General features: G+C 32.3%; 1 protein-coding gene across 3 annotated transcripts in view; it reads right to left on the reverse strand.

The window, feature by feature from the left end:
- Positions 1-17,967, reverse strand: part of LOC130440476 (inactive rhomboid protein 1) — a 136,345-nt gene that overhangs the window by 12,590 nt on the left and 105,788 nt on the right. For all 3 annotated transcript variants that reach the window (XM_056773650.1, XM_056773649.1, XM_056773651.1), the window contains exons 7-9: positions 15,193-15,690; positions 10,516-10,789; positions 2,612-2,808 (exon numbers count right to left, since the gene is read on the reverse strand). In XM_056773650.1, coding sequence (XP_056629628.1) covers positions 2,612-2,808; positions 10,516-10,789; positions 15,193-15,690 — 969 coding nt within the window. The remainder of the gene's footprint in view (positions 1-2,611; positions 2,809-10,515; positions 10,790-15,192; positions 15,691-17,967) is intronic.

The raw sequence follows: 17,967 nt of genomic DNA on the forward strand, positions 1-17,967 counted from the left end.
AAAAACCAATGAAAATGAAATAAGCGACAATGATGTAGCATTTTAATTTAATTTTTAGTGGACGATCAAATTTTACCAAAAACAGAACAACCGCAATAACGTATCACATAATAAGGTATTAATTTAAACAAATTTCATAAATTTTGAGGGATTCTAAGTATGTAAAGTTCCTAATGACTTACCCCATATTATCCAATCATTGAGGAAAAATAGACGATTTGTGAGGTAGATTGTTAGGTCCTGATAGGATAGGCAGTGATAGGATATCACTGCTTAAATATCGTTCGAAATAAAATGTTTTAGTTGGACTCTTTATTTGACAAACTCAATAAACAATCTGTGTACATGATATTCCTTATTACCTTATTTTTTAGTTCATTTGTAATGGCAAATAAAACACTAAACTTTCTTCTTATTCACCTTTACTACATCATTAAACCATAAACCAATAAGTAGTGGACTGTATTTACTGTTTAACTAAATTGTACATTGAAACTAAAACATTTATACACTCTTGCTAATTGACATCAACCAAAATACATAAAATATAAATATTATTATAAGATACTAGCGCAATAATAATCACACGCACACTACCAAGGCCAAAAAGCAAGTGTTACATTTCTTTTTCTATTTATCTTACGGCTCAGAGTTCGCCGACTAGACAAGCAAAAAAAGGTCTAAAAATAAAAACCACAATACAGCTTGTTGCCACGGTAACAAAATTCAGTATATGCGGCGAACAGATTAATAACATGAAAGAAATATACATATATACGAGGTGCGTTCACAACAATCTGTATATGTTTGAAAATAGATATTTTTCAAACAAAATTGAAATCGTTTTCATAAAAAAACCAACTTCTTAGCTGTTTATGTCATGAAAATTAATCAATTATTTTCCTTTTATTTCTTGGTACGCAATTAAAAAGATGTTGTTGAACTGGTTTTGGCTCGAGGTTCGATCTCTAATTTAATCAAAAGAAGATTAGTGTCGATATTATAGTAGATTGTTTTTACAGTTGTTGGAAAATATGTTTTATTTACATTAGTAATATTATAATGGTTTATTTCTCTCTCCGCACAAATATAATGATCTGTCCTAAACATTAATTAAATATCCGATAGCAAATCATTGAACTCAACTAGCCAGCATGTTTATTTGAAATATATTATTTCGTTTTGCTGCCTGATATCAAAAACATTCCATTAAATACCGTCCCTCGAAAGTAATTATTGTAAAATGTAATTGTAGCATAATTTGTTTGGGGCAACCGAGAAACGCAAATATTAATTTGTTAAAAGCAACATTGGAAATCTTTGGGGCAGAATAATACATTTGTACCAATCAAATTTTTGTTTTGTAATAATCTAAATAATTCCAAAACTATTACTAACTATTATTAACTGTATTATAACCCGTTTTAAAGGGCTAACAATAATTATAAACAAGAGAATAAATACGCAGAGGTAGTGTTAGGGAAATATCAAGCTAGAACTAGAACTAGAATTGCAAACCGTTTGCTATGAAAGCAACGTAACTCGTGCACTGTTCATAGAATTCAAACTGGCTTATTACAGAATAAATAGAATCATCGTACTCGTATATGCAGCAATAAGCAAAATACGAATACCGAGAAAAATTAGTAACGATGACATTAAAAGAAGCAAAAATGAAGTGTTGTCGATTGGGTCCGAAGTCTGACACTCCCAATTAAATAAGAAAGGGACAATGCTTGAAAACAAAAAAGGGAGTAATGAGAAAGGACAAAAATTTTTATTTTTTCAATCAATCAATATTTCTATCAACGTCACTTTGAATATTGAATTTTAAATCCTATGAATTTCAAATTTTTACTAGAATTTATACAACTTTGTATTCCATTCCGACAGGGTTAACACTTTCAGGTTTGCAGAATTTGATGTCACAAAATAATTTATCGTGCAATTATTTTGTGGACTAATTGAATTGTTTAATTTATCTGTGGATGCAGTATTCTTACTTGCTTTACAGCAGTTTGATTGCCGGAACGCTAAAAATTTTGCATCAGTTTCGTTTATATTTCAGCTTTAGTATATTATAGCCCGTTGAAATTCTCGGTTTGTGCAGTATAAATATAAATATGAGCACTAGACTCGGCAAAAAATACTATTTGTTTTTAAACGATACTGTGAAAATATAAATTTTGCGTTTCGGTCAAATTGAAAAAATAAATCAATAAACAAATGTTTAAGGCCCGATTACAAGGAAATGGCTTGTTTTACATTAATGTACTAACAAAGCTTTTTTCTAGAAAATTTAATTTCATATAAGAATACGAATCGCTAAAATTTTTCAGATTGATAATTAACGAGTTTTTAGTAAAGAATGCAATTACTCTAATAGTCGTAACTATAGATGCCTTAATATTATTATTAAGGGCTCAAACTTTCATCAACAATTTTTTTTTATAATCATGAATATTTTCGAATAATTTCGAGATTAGATTGCTGTGACCAGAGCGTGTGTTAAGAGTGAGGATTTCGAGATTACGAGATGACTGCATTACTCATATATGATAGGTACTATTATGTTTAGTACAATACATTATTTTTATTTTTTTTTGTTTACCTGTAGGCTGGCACCATTGCTTCCGATCTATCTACTGTATCTCCACCTTCGGGTGTTCGCGGTGATGTAGGTATGACGGGTTTTTCGAAGAAAGTTTGTTCTTCTGGAGGAGGTGTAGCCATTGGTGTATCAGGTGGAAAACTACGAGAATATGTTGATTGCTGTGATCTTGGCCGCGGTCTATGCCTCGTAAGAGTCTGAAACAATAAGAATTGCTTAATGCATATGATACATTCGTTATATTGCGAAAATATGCTTGCAAAAACGATAATACGGATCAAGGCAGTATTCAGCGAGTACCGAGCGAATGCTCATCGATTGCCAAATGGCAAGCGTTTCAACAGCTGTTGAGAATAACAAATAAACAGTATTATCATTAGGTCATGAGCCAAAAATATAACTATTGAAGGCAATTTACCTCTTTACGAAATTACATCCCTGAGGAGTTAATGGGTATCAAAGTAGGGACCAAAATTAATTTATTTGCAACCTAACCAAATTTGTACACTGTATAAAACTGTTATGGGTATTAACTAATGGTAAGTAGAAGGCGATCAAAGCACTGTGGGAGGTTGATTAGGGGTAATGCAACTTCCAAATTACACGTTTTTTATCTGTCATTGGATTTTAGAAGTTTTATTTTCTTACCATGGATTATTTGCTTTCAAAACTTTTTTTACTTTTGTAATTCGTAATCATAGAACATTGTCATTTTAAAGGAGAAGTCATATAACCAAAAACATGTTTTTTTGACGATTTACAAAAGGTCAAGAGTTGACAATTTATACATCAAATTACCAATTCAGTTCTTCTAGTAATTAAATTGTTATAATTGTTTTAAATAAGTGGATAATTCTCATTTAGCGAGTAGATATGTTGTTGGTATTATGGTTTTGTGAAGGAAACTGTAGAATAAGCGTGGAAGAATATCAGAGTAGGTTTTTAAACGTGTCATTATTGACAGGCTCGCTTTACTCTTAGGGGTATTACAAATAGGCACAACTATCATGAGTTTTCAAATAAATACTCCTAGACCTTTTCACCGTCAGTTTAACATTAATGTTTGGGTCGGCCTTATCGATCATTATTTAATTAGACCAGTAATTCAGTTATTTTACTAAACCGGTCTAAATGACGAAACTTTATAGTTTCTCCAAAATACTCTTTTGGATTTGCCATTAAAATTGGGATTGGAATATTGGTTTATGCAAGATGTAGCACTGCTTCATTTTAATTTTAAAACTTCCAATAACCAAATAAGTGGATTGAAAGAAAGGTTTAGTGGTCAAAGATTTTCCAGCAATGAAGAGATGATGTCGGCAGTTTATTGCCATTTTGAGGACGCTTGACAAAAAGTGTAAGGAGTTAGAAGGAAATTACAATGAATAATAAATATATTTTTTTCCAAAATTTTTGTGTTTTCTTTGTTGGGCCGGGTGCTTACGGGACCATCCTCGTATTAGATTCTGAATCCACCTTTCAAGACATAATGAGAAACAACCTTAAAATTAACTAACTGCCGTGTAGTGGTAGGGAACTTTTTCAAATTGAATCAATCGACAATGAAGAAATAAAAATAAAGTGTTGTCGCTTCAACCATTTTCTTGAGGACTATTTCATATTCAACGGTTTTATAATATTTAATCATTTGTTAAATCTATACAAATTCAGTTTTACCTAACTTTAAATCAAATATCAAAATAATAAGTTAGAAGAAACATACTAATTTGTAGAAGTCACACGCCAAACGACGTCGACGTATACGGGAATATTGGATTTCAGGATATTAATCTTTTCCAGGATTTGTCAAGGCCTCTTCCAACAAATATGCAGTGGCGTGGATGACAAATTAGAATTTTTGATATCGTTCTAAATCTGTATTTTCAGATCCTAAAATTTGTTGTTAGTCCTTTTTGGATCATGGTATCTAATTTTTGGCAGCTTTGATCTTCGGAATTGATCCCTACAAGTTTTTTATACAAAAGCAAACTGTGAGCAAATTGAGGTTTGCTACAATATCCACAATTTTCAAAATTTTTGGGGAATATAAAAAATAAAATTATTGACATTAAGCCTTTTCGAAAAATATGTTTGTTAAAAAGTAATCATTTTGTCCAAAATGAGCTTCATACGAGTTGTGGTTATTAAATATGAGACTGGTGTTTTAGGTTGTTTGGAATTAATATATTTCTATTTATTACCTCTCCATACAAAGCTCTATACAAGCCCTCCAGTATTTGAAACAGTGCTGGAAGTTTTCTTCTATCAACGCGTGTAGCTTTGTCTTTCCCGACTTCAACAGACTCAAGGCTTGTCCCTGTTAATTTGGATTACACCTCAGGAAATAGATACTTTACACTGGTATGCTTAAGTTGGCTAGAAACCTCTTGATAGATAATTTAAAATGAGCAAGCGCATCTTCGTGATGAACAATCTATGACTTATCTTTTCTCAGTTCGAAACCCAGCTAAGCTACACAATCATAGATTTTGAATGTATTCAAAGTATTAGTACAAACATTTTGTAACTCTCTTGTTGTTCTAACGTGAGAATTTTGACATCAATTTAGCGCACAGAGTATTTGCGTGCAGAATTATTATTAATTCCTACAGATTCAGAAATCCCACAAATACTTAACAAGCCATCAGATGATATGGAAGGATAGATATCTCAATCTTTAGAAATAAATAAAACTACGAAATTGTAAATATATTTCCTAACAAAAATTCAAAAATATTTGAAATATATAAAAGACAGAATATTTTTAATGGTTCATGTAAATAGAACTGAACAATATGTAAAATTCAGAAAAGATCTAATGCCATTTTATTCCAAGATATCTAGTAATTATTTTACGATTTACCATAAAACTTTCAACAATTAAATTCTAATTTCACACTATTGAAATAAATTGTATTCTGATATTCGTGTGATTGAGGATTTATTGATTTATACCATCCCAATGTTCAATGCTGAAAAATATTTTGATAATAAGGCTTAATCAAAAACATTTATGCTACCAAATAAACATGAAAATACATACAAACTCATGGTTGGGTTATGTTGGTCGTACTGGTGTATATAACAATGTTGTTTGTTTAGTATTTTTCCGATAAATATATGAAAAACTACTTCCAAAATAATACATTCTACATTTACTGTCAAAATCTTCTATTGAGTTTGACTGGTCAGTCTACTTCTGACATATTTGTTTTGGTCTATCACTTTTAAGCATTTAGGCGGATATTTTGCAGCAATTTTGTTGATGTCCATACCAACCACCAGTTGTTCGATACGAAAAACACGATTTTATGATTTGAAGAGATTTTGATATTCAATATACCCTCCTCGAACCTCAATGGACTTGTTTCTGAGATTTTCTTATTTATGAAATCCACCTGAATCTGGAATCTAGCCTAGGCATTCACGGCTGATACTACCTGTAATGTGAAATCAGAGGAAGGTCTAGCAAATAGGGTGGATGTTGCAACAGTTCGTAACTCGTTCCGCAAGCAAAAGCCCGTTTATATCTCGTGCCCAATTTCTGGCTTTTAGCTGGGTTTGGAAGTACCGGGTTCCGATTACTCTGAGCCTCTTGTTTTGCTTAAGGGTCACGATAATAGAACCATATTTAATCTACCGTGCACAAAATTTTGCATATTTTCTAAAACAATCCGTTTAGTGATTGGGAAGTCGAATAGTGTGTTAATTTTTTGTTAATTTTGCATATATCTTCAGCGGAAAAATTCTACTTTTACTTACTACTTTTTTGATCAATTATCCAATCTCATAATTCTTATTTTAATCGTACGAAATAAATGTAACTAGCTTCAGACGATTCAATAATGTTATAAATGTTTCTTTATCAGTTGTTCAACTGAATAACTTGATATGATATTAAATTGACTGACATGAATATTTCGTATTATATACGAATGAATAATTTCAAGATCTTGTCATTAAACAAAAAACAAACATTTCTTGTATTTGGCTTCATTCGGTTTTTACCGTTTCGTTCCGAATCTGATTGTCAAGCCTCCCTCTAACAAAAGATTAGGAAGGAAGCAAGAAATTGAACGACTGGCAGATAAAATGAAGGAATTAATATATTCGATATGAATCCGTAGTTCGGTTTATTTCCTGAGGCGTTACAATCTATGGCGACAATTAAATGAACGGTCGGGGTAACATTGAACATAAATTTCCTTAAAATGTAATGTGGAGTTTGACAAATTGAACAGTTTCGGATTGTGAAAGAAGCGAACGTTTCTATATAAATCAACACATAAGTACAGAAACAAAATTATACTTTTCAATTTTAATGTAATAGAATTATGCGCAGCTCCAACATAAATGCACCTTAACCTTATGCTTCTAGTATCCACATCAAAACACTCTGTTTTGTCCAACCCCAACTGATCAGTTCCAGGTACTTTGGCTAGATGCTTCGGTGGGCGTCTAAAACGAAGCAGGAGTTTATACAATGTGAAATTCCTTGTAAAGTTTATTCTGTTGGTACTGAAATTAATTCGCTTTGGTACTTCTTCAACTTTAGATGGATCAATATCGTTTCCAATCTTATGCTATTAAATGTTTTTCTCATATATCGATATACAATAATATTCCCGCAATTTGAGAAATCATTTATGAAATATTTTCTCTTTTCTTTATTATATAATTTCAAGACTCAGTACAATTAAGAAATTTATAATTCAATTTATTATAATGTAAATGGATCCTTCATATATTCTGTGCAGTTGGTAGACAAAATATAATTATAGGGTTAGACAGTCACGTAAGGGACCTATTTACTCTTATACATACAAGTTTCGAGACGAAATGGCAGAGGGTTTCGTTGATGAAAATTATGTACTGAAACTACATGCAATTAATTCGAGTTAAGAGTTTCCTTTAGGGTTTTCTCGATCTATACCACTTCGATGGAATCGAGAGTAGTGAAACTGGAGTTAAATTCAAAGGCAATTTCTAAAGGTATATCTATTCTACTTGAAAATAAAAACAAATTGGTTGCTGGAGTAATTAAAGTTTGAAGTTCGATCAATCCGTGGCAATAGATTAATCTCTATATCACTAGCAGTCTAAATCTATAGCAGAGAACGATAAATGTTGAAGGATATGTGATATTGTAGAAAATTCCTGTGGTGGGATATGTTACAAAATTCTCAAAGAAATAATGTCTGTGAAATTAAAAGGTAAAATTAATCGAATACTCGTTGTCGAAGTGTAACTCATTTTGATTAATTTTGTAGATCAACCTCTTCATAGTCTGTCGGATAGTCCAAATTGTATGTACAGTCATGTACAGTCAAATCTCACACAAGTTAGAAGGGTTTTAAACCTGGTCACCACGCAAAATATTAACGCTAGCTTCTTAGATAAACTCCAAAGTTTGACCTGTAATATGTGGAGGTTAGTTGTCTTGCTGGCAAAGTATATGCGGACACCCATCTATCATATTGATAAGAATAAGCAAGCTGGTGATCAGTACCATGAGTTTATTTAATCTAACAGACCTCTACAAATGTCTTTGAACAAAAATTCATTCTGCCTCTCAGTACTACCGTTTTTCGTATCAAATCCAACCTTTAAAACAATAGTCAGCATTCAAAGGAAGCGCTAATCTTAAAATAATGGTCCAAAAACTTAAAAATGGCGATATAGAATAGTATACGGGGTCTGGTTATTAAATAACGAGACTGCGCTCCTAGGGGGTGGGGTAGAAAACGAGTAGTGCGTTGGGTATCTAGATATCTTGTCTATGCACGTCCCAAAACACGTTTCCGTCACTATTATAGTATTTGTGCAGTAGCGGTTTGAAACGAACGTGTTTTTTTCTCACCATGTGTGACGAAAAACAGGAGCAATCACAAATTTATCGTTAAATTAAAAAAAAAAAAACTTCGACTGAGTGCAACAAATTGTTGCAAGAGGCGTATGGAGACGATTCTCTATCTCGTACGCGTGTTCAAGGCAATGTCGATCGTTTTGCTCGACATTAAAGGTATTGTGGTGACTGAATGGGTTCCAGAGAGTCAGACTGTCAATCAAACTTACTATTTGTCAATTTTGGGAACACTGCGAGAACGAGTTCGTAAAAAACGGCCAGAGTTGTGGAAGAACAACACGTGGACTTTGCACCAGGACAACGCACTTGCCCATAACGCGCTATCTGTGCTCGAATACCCGCCGTACTCTCCAGATTTCGCAGTGTGCGACTTTTTTGAAGAAGACTTCCAGCACTGCTTCGATTAATGGAAAAAAATTTTTCTTCTTTTATTTACGGTAATAAACATTTCAATTTAAATACAGCTATTGAAGATACCGTCTTTATATCTGGAAATGTTCGCTCGATGCACATATTCAAAATGTTAGAGATCATTTTCATTAATTATTGTGGCTGAAAAAAAGCTTATTTAATCAAAATAGAATTGCGGATTCACTCTTCAAACAAATAACAAAGAAATGTGTAGAAAAGAATGTAAGAGTAGATGAAAACACCGACAAAAAGCTAGAATATTGTGAAATCAACTGTACGAAGAAAAACAATCATTCTGTTTTTGTAATTTATAATAGGCTGTCAATGAAATCTCTGTACAATATAATTGTATAAGTTATACTAAATAAAAAAATAGATTAATGGATTAATAAGTTTTTAGTTTATAATATATTATGGCCTGTTAGTTCGTTTATCCATGCGGAACAAGAGAAGAATAAACACAAATTTGCCGTTAATAAATTAATCAAGGTGGCAGGTATTTATTATACTACAATTTGTTCAATCCGTTACGATCAAATGAAATATTTTCAACAACCACCACAACGAACATTTTTTATTGAATTAATACGGTTCACTGATTATTATCGATGTACAGAGACGCCGTTATCAGTTCAAATTAATGTGAGTCGACAGATTTCCAAGTTTTTACAAATTATCACATCGTTATATCGCATTTTTTTGCTGGGCTATCCGTGGATAGAGAATGCAGTAGACCTTGAGCACAGATGCGCCATAATAAATTCCACTGTAAGCTCATCTGGTCTGGTATTACTTGCCCTTTCAGTTAATGTTGTAAAAAGTAAATTTAGTTATTTATGTCGATTTTATTTCGCTTTAAGTTTCAAGACTATATAAGAGTTTATAATAAAGTTTGAAGTCGGTACGATTCAATTTTTAAATCAGTGAACGGGTATCAGATGTTTTTGGAATATAGGGAACTCAGGAAAGTCCGAGCCTATAGAAAAATACTAAGTATCTTCGTTTTCTAATCATTTGGAAATAAGCAAAAAACTATGTTCGATGACATTGGTAAAATCCCGATCACAGCATTTTAAATTATCATAAAACTGTATCTCCAGAAAAAAAGTTATAAACATTTGTGGAAATAACTCGAGTATGATAAGTACCTAGAGTTCTTAAAAAAACTGATCATTTTAGATAAATCGGAGAAGCATTTATTTAGACAAATGAAATTAATCTTTATTCCATTCCATAAATGCTGGAAGAAATTTTAGACTAACCCTCTCAAACCCTGTAGATTATTCCAGTAAATGATTTTTTTCTTATTTACATCTTTTTCCATTGTTTCCTCTATTGTCCTGTAGCCGTTTCTACAGAATGGTCCAGATCCTACAAAAGATTTACCAATTCCTACCGAAACCTAGTAAAGACACCTAATTGGATTGGAAAGAGGATTTATTCCAGGTGTATAGGTTTTATGTGAATCAAATTAGACTATCAGATCCATAAAAATTTTGACACTGCTTTTGTTTTTTTTCCATACTTTACTTATCTAGTATCAATTAGAACCTTTCTAAGGATTTATTCTTAAATTTTCAACTATCAAAATCTAATTGGAGAAACTTTGATGATGTAAAATACTTACAGTTACAACATATGATAATCCATCCAAAGTCATCCTTGCTACAGATTCCTTTCTTCTGATAGAGGGTTCGCTTCTTTGTTGTTCGGGAAGTACGTCTGAATAAGAATCAGTTATATCAGACGGACCAGGAAGAACATCTGGCCTTTCAGTGGTTAATTGACCTGAACCAACATGGGCTGGTTGAGGCGCTGCTTCGGATAGAGTTCTTCGATGGTATTCGGAAAAACGACTTATACTCGGAGTACAGTATTCCTCTTTTAAAGGTCCCATAGTTCTGAAAATCAAATATTTATTGGTATTGATTTCCGATAATCGAATGAATTTCAATTTGTATGTTCCTCTAAGAAAAGTGGTAAAATGTCGGGGCTAAGGAAAATGAAATAGTAGACTTGATTGCGAATAAACAAAGAAGTGTTTTTTTTTTTCAAAAGAAGTATAAATTTCCAAAAAGCATATATTCAATAGTAAACATCTGAAATTATATTACTAGTTTGCAACCGAGACTGGTAGTTATATGTCTATAAACCAATTGAACAAGATTATAGTTAAAATCTTTGCATGTGAAGATACTTGTGTTCATATATTTATTTATAAGTGCTTCTAATTATTCCAAGGTTTCTGCTACTTTATATTGATCTTCATTCTTCCATTTTTCATTATTCTTGATTCGCATGTTGTTTCTAAATGTCCCATAATAACAATTGCATTTTCAGTACTCAAGATGGGTTCTTATACTTTTATACTTATAACTATTCCTTGCCTCTAAAAATTAGCTATCACTAAAAATCAAAAAAAACCTCAATCCCAGGCTTAGTTGCCGTCCATTATTAATTTTGTGTCATCTTACTTCATTAACAGCAAACTAAACTTTTGAAATCAACTTGGTAATTGATTTCCAATCTCTTGAAAATAATCCATAATAATTCCATTACGTCTTAGATAGAATTTTAGGAACCATACTTTGGAAAAATGGACTATAGTAAATTAAGGTAGCAGCGACAAACAAGCAATATTCTTCTAGATCCATTTGGCTGTTATACAACTTGGCATTGTTGACAAAATAACAATACATATGATTATATAGAAACCGCTAGAATTTAATCATAAGTTCATGCGTAAATTATCTAATTGAATTTAAAAAAATCCAAGAGTAAATTATGCGGGAAAGAGACATCTTATACTTCATGGGTATATTTACTAGTATAGAACTTGCTATCATTCTCGCCTTTATTGTATAAATAACAATTTTTAGTGTACACGATTAGTTGCGGAATCTACTGAAACCAAAGTTAGTTTCGGCACAATTATTACATATTTTAAAAAAGTTTTATAGAAGGGAAGGAATCAGATAAGCAGTGTGAGCCATCAGATTCGAGACTTTTCAAAGATTCAAAATGGAAGAAACTTTCTAAACAAATATGGTAACTATTCTAAACATATATGATAGCCTTATGAATGGGTCTTCAAGGTAGTTTACAAAATATTGTTGCTATCAATGTTTGTTGTTGCCAAATAGAGAACTTTCCATATTAAGTATATTCTACTTATTGAACTGCAAAAGTTCTTCTTTCACATTAAATTAGAACTTATGGGAAATTCTTGTGAAGGCTATGAACAAAACAATACGTAAACTGAACCCTAAACTTTTTCTCAAGTGGCTTAAAATCTTGTTTTTTGAATGTAGATGATGTAGCTATTTGAACAGTCTATTTCCACAAAAGATGACGTTATCAATGTCAAAACATCATTTTCGAGATGTGATGAAATGATGTTTAAGTTTTATTATTAAAAACAAAGATTAAATGAGGTACTATTCTTTGTTAGCAACGCTCTTGTCGCAACGATGAATCAATAACCGCAAACATTTCTGTTTCCCATTTAGTACGATTTTTTTTTAGAAAAAAGCCGTATAGCTCTAAATCTGGACAGTGGACATATATGTCCATGAAGACTTTTAGCGACAATACTTGAATCAAAAGCGATTTGTGAACGAGCGAACTCTGATTGTATGTTATGAACAATCGAAGAAAATAATGATCTTGATATTAGACTGGATGTTTTAATGCTTTTTAGAGTTAGAAATTTTTGTCAACTTTAATTTCAAATAATAAATTTAGCAACAAAATCTAGATTTATTTGAAGACGATCTTTCAATTTCTCGCCAATTGGCAGACGATTTTCCATTATGAAAAGCCTCAGGTACTTATTTATCTTATTCAGTTAATCACCGTAACAGATTCATTACTTGTAAACAAAAATTGTAAACGAAAATTTTTAACGTTGCTATTAAAAAGTTTTTTGAGCATCAGCTTGTGTTATAAATTCTTCGGTTATACTGATTATGTTGTCTTTCAAATGAAGAACGCGTATACAGCAGTTGAATGGAATATTTAAAAACTTGTAACCTAATTATGCTATAAAAATGATACACAGCTACGTACGATACCAAGAGTAGTAAAATACCCCTTTTAAGCATATTTCAGATGATGATTCAGATTGAAAATGTAAGACTAGAATTTCATCAATAATACAAACCAATCCTAGTATTTGTTTCCTCCGTTTCACCATATAATAACTTTTAAAATGTTAGTCCAAAGCTCAATTTCCAATAGCTATAATTCTGAATTGACTGTTTCGATAAGAGTGATTTTTATTCTAAGCTTCAAAGCATTAAAAATTAACGGCAACATTTGCTGGGTTTAAAAGAAGAATAATATCGAATTTATGGGAGTTTTAGTTGGAAGTTTTAAATTTTACTGGTTGGTATAATACCCTTTTCAGCAATGGGTGGTAGATGTACACAGAATATATTTGTTGTTTGTGATTTTATCGATTGGTAGGTGGATAATTCATAAAATACAATGATGATCAACGTTTTTTTTGCGAATATCTCGGTTCCTATTGCTCAAATGAGATTTGTATATATTATAAAAGTTGTAGAGTATGAAATTCTCTACAATCACATATATGAGCTTATGCAAAGTCAAGCGTGAGTTTGAGGTAATTTTTAAACAATGCCCATTATTTGTGAACTAATTATTAATTATTTATATTTAACTATTTAACTATAGTATATTATTAATTCTGAATTATATATAATAAGGAAATAGATTTTATACATATTTTTATTCATCATTAAATATGGCATATTACACATTTATTGAAATGTGAGTTTAAATATTAAAACTGATTGTTAATTGAAGCTAGTTATCTTCTTCTTCTTCGTCGTCTTCTTCTTGTTGTCGCTCAAAAATTCATTGACATCATCCTCATTATCGGTCATATTCATCTCCAAACCTTCCGGAATTTCAGGATCGTTTGTGCTTTCCTCATCGGGATTAGTTGGATATAGTGGGGCATTGAAACAAGCTTGTTCGTTGCATTGGCCACAAGTAGTCGGCTGGTGCTGGAGGTTCTTGGGCTCCAGGATTTCATTTTCAAGTATCCAGCACCATTCTTGAGGTTCTGAGCTCTATTTCCTTACTGTTTTTTATTTTAAAATATATAATCCAGAATTAATGATATGGGCTTTGTTTAAAAATTACCGTAACTGACGCTTCTCTTCGCTCTTCGCGCTCTACCCCAAAAATGGTTGGTTGTATGGAAAAAAAGTTTAAACAAAAATTGTAGAGAATTTCATACTCTACAACTTTTATAATAAATACAAATCTGATTTGAGCAATAGGAACCGAGATATTCGCAAAAACCCGATTTTGATGACCTTTGACCTTAAGACGCGAACACGATAGCAATGGTGACTTTTGAGACAATATTTACAACGACAAAACAAAGGTTTATACCAATTTACAGCTTATTTTCTTCCATTCCGGGGTTGACCCCTTTTTTTACCTAATATGAATCAGTCATAAAGCAGTTTTTAAAGGCTTAGTTTTAGTTCTTCCAATATTAATTGCAGAACGGAACAATCAATATTTCATAAATACGTACGGCACTTATATCAAATTCGGTAAGGAAAAAAAATGTTTACTCCTCGTATAAAATTCCGTAAACATCTAATAAACCGTCAGTCTACGTAGACTTGATGAATGTGTATCATTTCCACTGTTTACCAATGAAAACATCGAATGGTAAACATTTCTATTGGCCGAAGCTGTAGGTGGGCGTATGTACACAATTTCTTCAAAATATCACAGCCAAAAAACGTGCGATAAGCAGTGGCGTCGTTTGGTGAGATTCATTTCATTCATAAATTTCTTTAAATAAATAGAAATATGTCGTTCTTTAGACCATGGGCGAATGAAGACAATGAAATTGCACAGTGTAGTGAGAATAAAGACAGGTTTGAATTTAATAATGAAGATTTAAATATACAAACACAGCAAGTTATTTTAAATGTTTAAAAAAGGAAAATATTGAGCAATCTGATAATGCAATCATAATAAAAATTGCTGAATTAACTAGAGTAAATAAGTTTTCAACTTATCGAGTGGTCACGAAAAGGGTTGCTGTGGATCATTCTCAGAAACAAAAAATATGTAAACAGGTGATTTTAAATACAAAAAACGGAATAAACGAATGGCAACAACCGTACCGTCAAGGAAAGTTCGATGGCGACAAGAATATTTCTAATAACTAACACAATGGAGTTCATTTTTGGATGTAAGTTTAAGATCATTGCCAGTTTTTCTTACCCCGCATCTCTATATCAGTACTCACCTATAAGCCATTCTTTTCCGTCTGTCCAACCACCTTAATTGCTGTTCTTCTTCCTTCTCCTCGTCAACCCCAAAAAAGTTGGCAGTTTCTTTTTTAATATAATTCTTAATCATATCCTTTCTACTCATTTGTCTGTTCAAAGCTGGTCTCTCTCTATTATGTAGTCTTTCACTTTGCGAATAAGCAACGGGTCTATGGTGCACTTGCTGCGCAGGTCTTGGCCTTTCGATTGGTGGCGCTGGGGGAAGTGAAACTGCTCTTTGATGTACCGGCGTTCTAACTGGAGTTGTAGCTGGTTGAGGAGATTTCATGACTGGAGGGTTTTCATTAACAGGGGCGTAATCACCACTTTCCTGTTTACCTGCTTCTGGTGGTGGTGGTGGTGGTACTGGAGTGGTTGGTCGCTGAATAGTTTGTTTCTGTGTTGGAGGTGTTTGAGGTTGGTCTTGAGGTTTCGACGTTTGCGTCAGAGGAATGGATGCTGGTGGAGTACCTCTCCTGTAATAAAGAAAACACGGATTAAATAGAAGTATCTAGAAGAAATAATTAATACAACTTTAGAAATATGAATGCATGCCTAACTCACAGTGATAGGCAGATAGAGCTTCTTTGAACTATTGTCAAAAATGTTGTTTGTGTCGCAAAAATCTCCTAAGAAAATTAATTGTTCCAATAGTGTTCAGTAAGGTAAAAACGCCATAGCTTCTGAAAGGTTGCACACCATTTGAGTAAAAAGTTCATCAACATGTCAGACATTGGGGCAAATGATTAATTACCACCAAAATTCTATTAATACGCATAATATAGCCGATAAATATGGAAGCTTGATTGATTATCAAATTAGTGTAGTGGTTGGTTTCTAGTACACAAGTCAAATTGTTAATAAATGAATATTTTATAATTGTCTACAATTAAAAGTAACCAGAGGTTTCATTTATAGCAAATGAAGTTTGCTTTTGTACATTTGACAATGAAAAATAGATATTTTAAGATTATGGAAGACAGTTTGAGGAGCAACGGCTTTAACGCGCAAGAGACGGGGAGTTACGGGCATGGAGCGGGGAGTAGCAGCTGTAGTACGCACGTGAGCGTTACCAAAACATGACTTAACTCTTTTTACCACATTTGTTGTGAATTAATTCGAATGAAACTGAGAGAATTCAGTTTAACGTCGAATATGAAATTCTGTGAAGTTTATGAAGCTTATATCAATCAAGATAAAATTAGCGACCATAAATTCTCTTGAACTAACTGCAAAACACATTAAGAAGGAGAAATTATTAATGAATAACATGTGTATCTGTATATTTATGTTATTTTTTTTCCATTCAGGCGAAAAAGGATGAATTTTGCAGTACCAAGAGGAAGGGATAACATCAATGATTGCTACTTTTGTGAAGTTGATTATCGTCAGGTTGGCAAAAATGTTAAAAATATTTAGTACTACCATTAACAACTGCTCTAGTACCCATAGTGAATAAATTCTTGTGCCTTCTCGTTCAAATCCGAAGCAACAACTCCCGCTATCATAAATGTCTAGAAGTAGCGAATGCAGCGAATTTTGACTTGAGTCTGTTGAACCACATCTTTTTAATTTACTGTCTAAGTTTACTGACTTTGTAGTAAGTAATAAGTACGTAGTGAGAGACTTAAACCTACCTAAACTTAGAGCACAAAATTTTAACATTAGGGCAAAAACAGAGGTATTTGTTCAATGAGGAACGACTTTTTTCTGGATTGTTATTGCGATGCTGTGAAAGGTTTATAGTATTAATCTCTATCATTTGCGTTTCTTTTAATCAACAGACGTAATTCAAATTTCAAAGAGTATGTCTAGCAAGTGATAAAAGATTTCGGGATAGAAGGTTTTCTGGTGGCAATAGTTGAAAAGTATTCTCATCGGTCCACAAAAGAAAATAGCTACTGAGGTACCACGACATGTAAAGTATGTCCCATCCTTAGAGCAGTGCCATGGCTGTTCACTTAGTTCAAAGATAACTTTGGGGGATATTTAGAAGAGCAAGCAAAATGCTTTCACCAGGATGTGAATAAATTAATGTTTTCTCTGGTTTTGGTACTCTAATATAATGAAATTGACGTTTTTATTTTTTAATTTGAAAGTTGCTACGTAAGTAAACTTTATTAGATAAGTATATGTATATTTTTTCAATGAAAATTGGTAGTAGTATTGGGGTTTAGTATAAACAAATTACTCATCTTAAGATGATTCTGTACGTTTCTTTATTGTACTGCGTCTTTACTTTATATTCATTTTTCGCAGCGCGAACGAATTATCTATTTTTACATTTTTCTAGCTTTCAGCAACTTCCCCGTATTCTATTTTCTGCAGTATTCCTATTTTGGAAATGACAGACTCTATATTATTGCTTTCGCTTCAGATAGCTTCACGTTATTTGTTTTTACTCCTGTTTCTACATCTACATAGTTAGATATTGTGATACCTGAATAATTTATTGGTTGTTATACCTCGAAACGTTATACTGCATACATCATATTACATAATATCAGAAATTGGTGAAATGTCTATCGAAAACTAGATTAGAAGTTCAGAGCACCGTATATTATTTCCAGGTTACCTCCATCAGTTGCACGTACACGAGAAAACTTAACTGTGTTAATTAATGAAATCCTCTTAATTCGAAATGGTTAGATGGTTTCATACAATGCTCAGTCGACGTACGAGCAAACATCATTCCATATCTGAAGTATTCACAAAATCATAGTAACAATATATATACTTAAAAACCATGGTTA

Source organism: Diorhabda sublineata, chromosome 2, assembly GCF_026230105.1.
Source record: "Diorhabda sublineata isolate icDioSubl1.1 chromosome 2, icDioSubl1.1, whole genome shotgun sequence".
NCBI lineage: Eukaryota > Metazoa > Arthropoda > Insecta > Coleoptera > Chrysomelidae > Diorhabda > Diorhabda sublineata.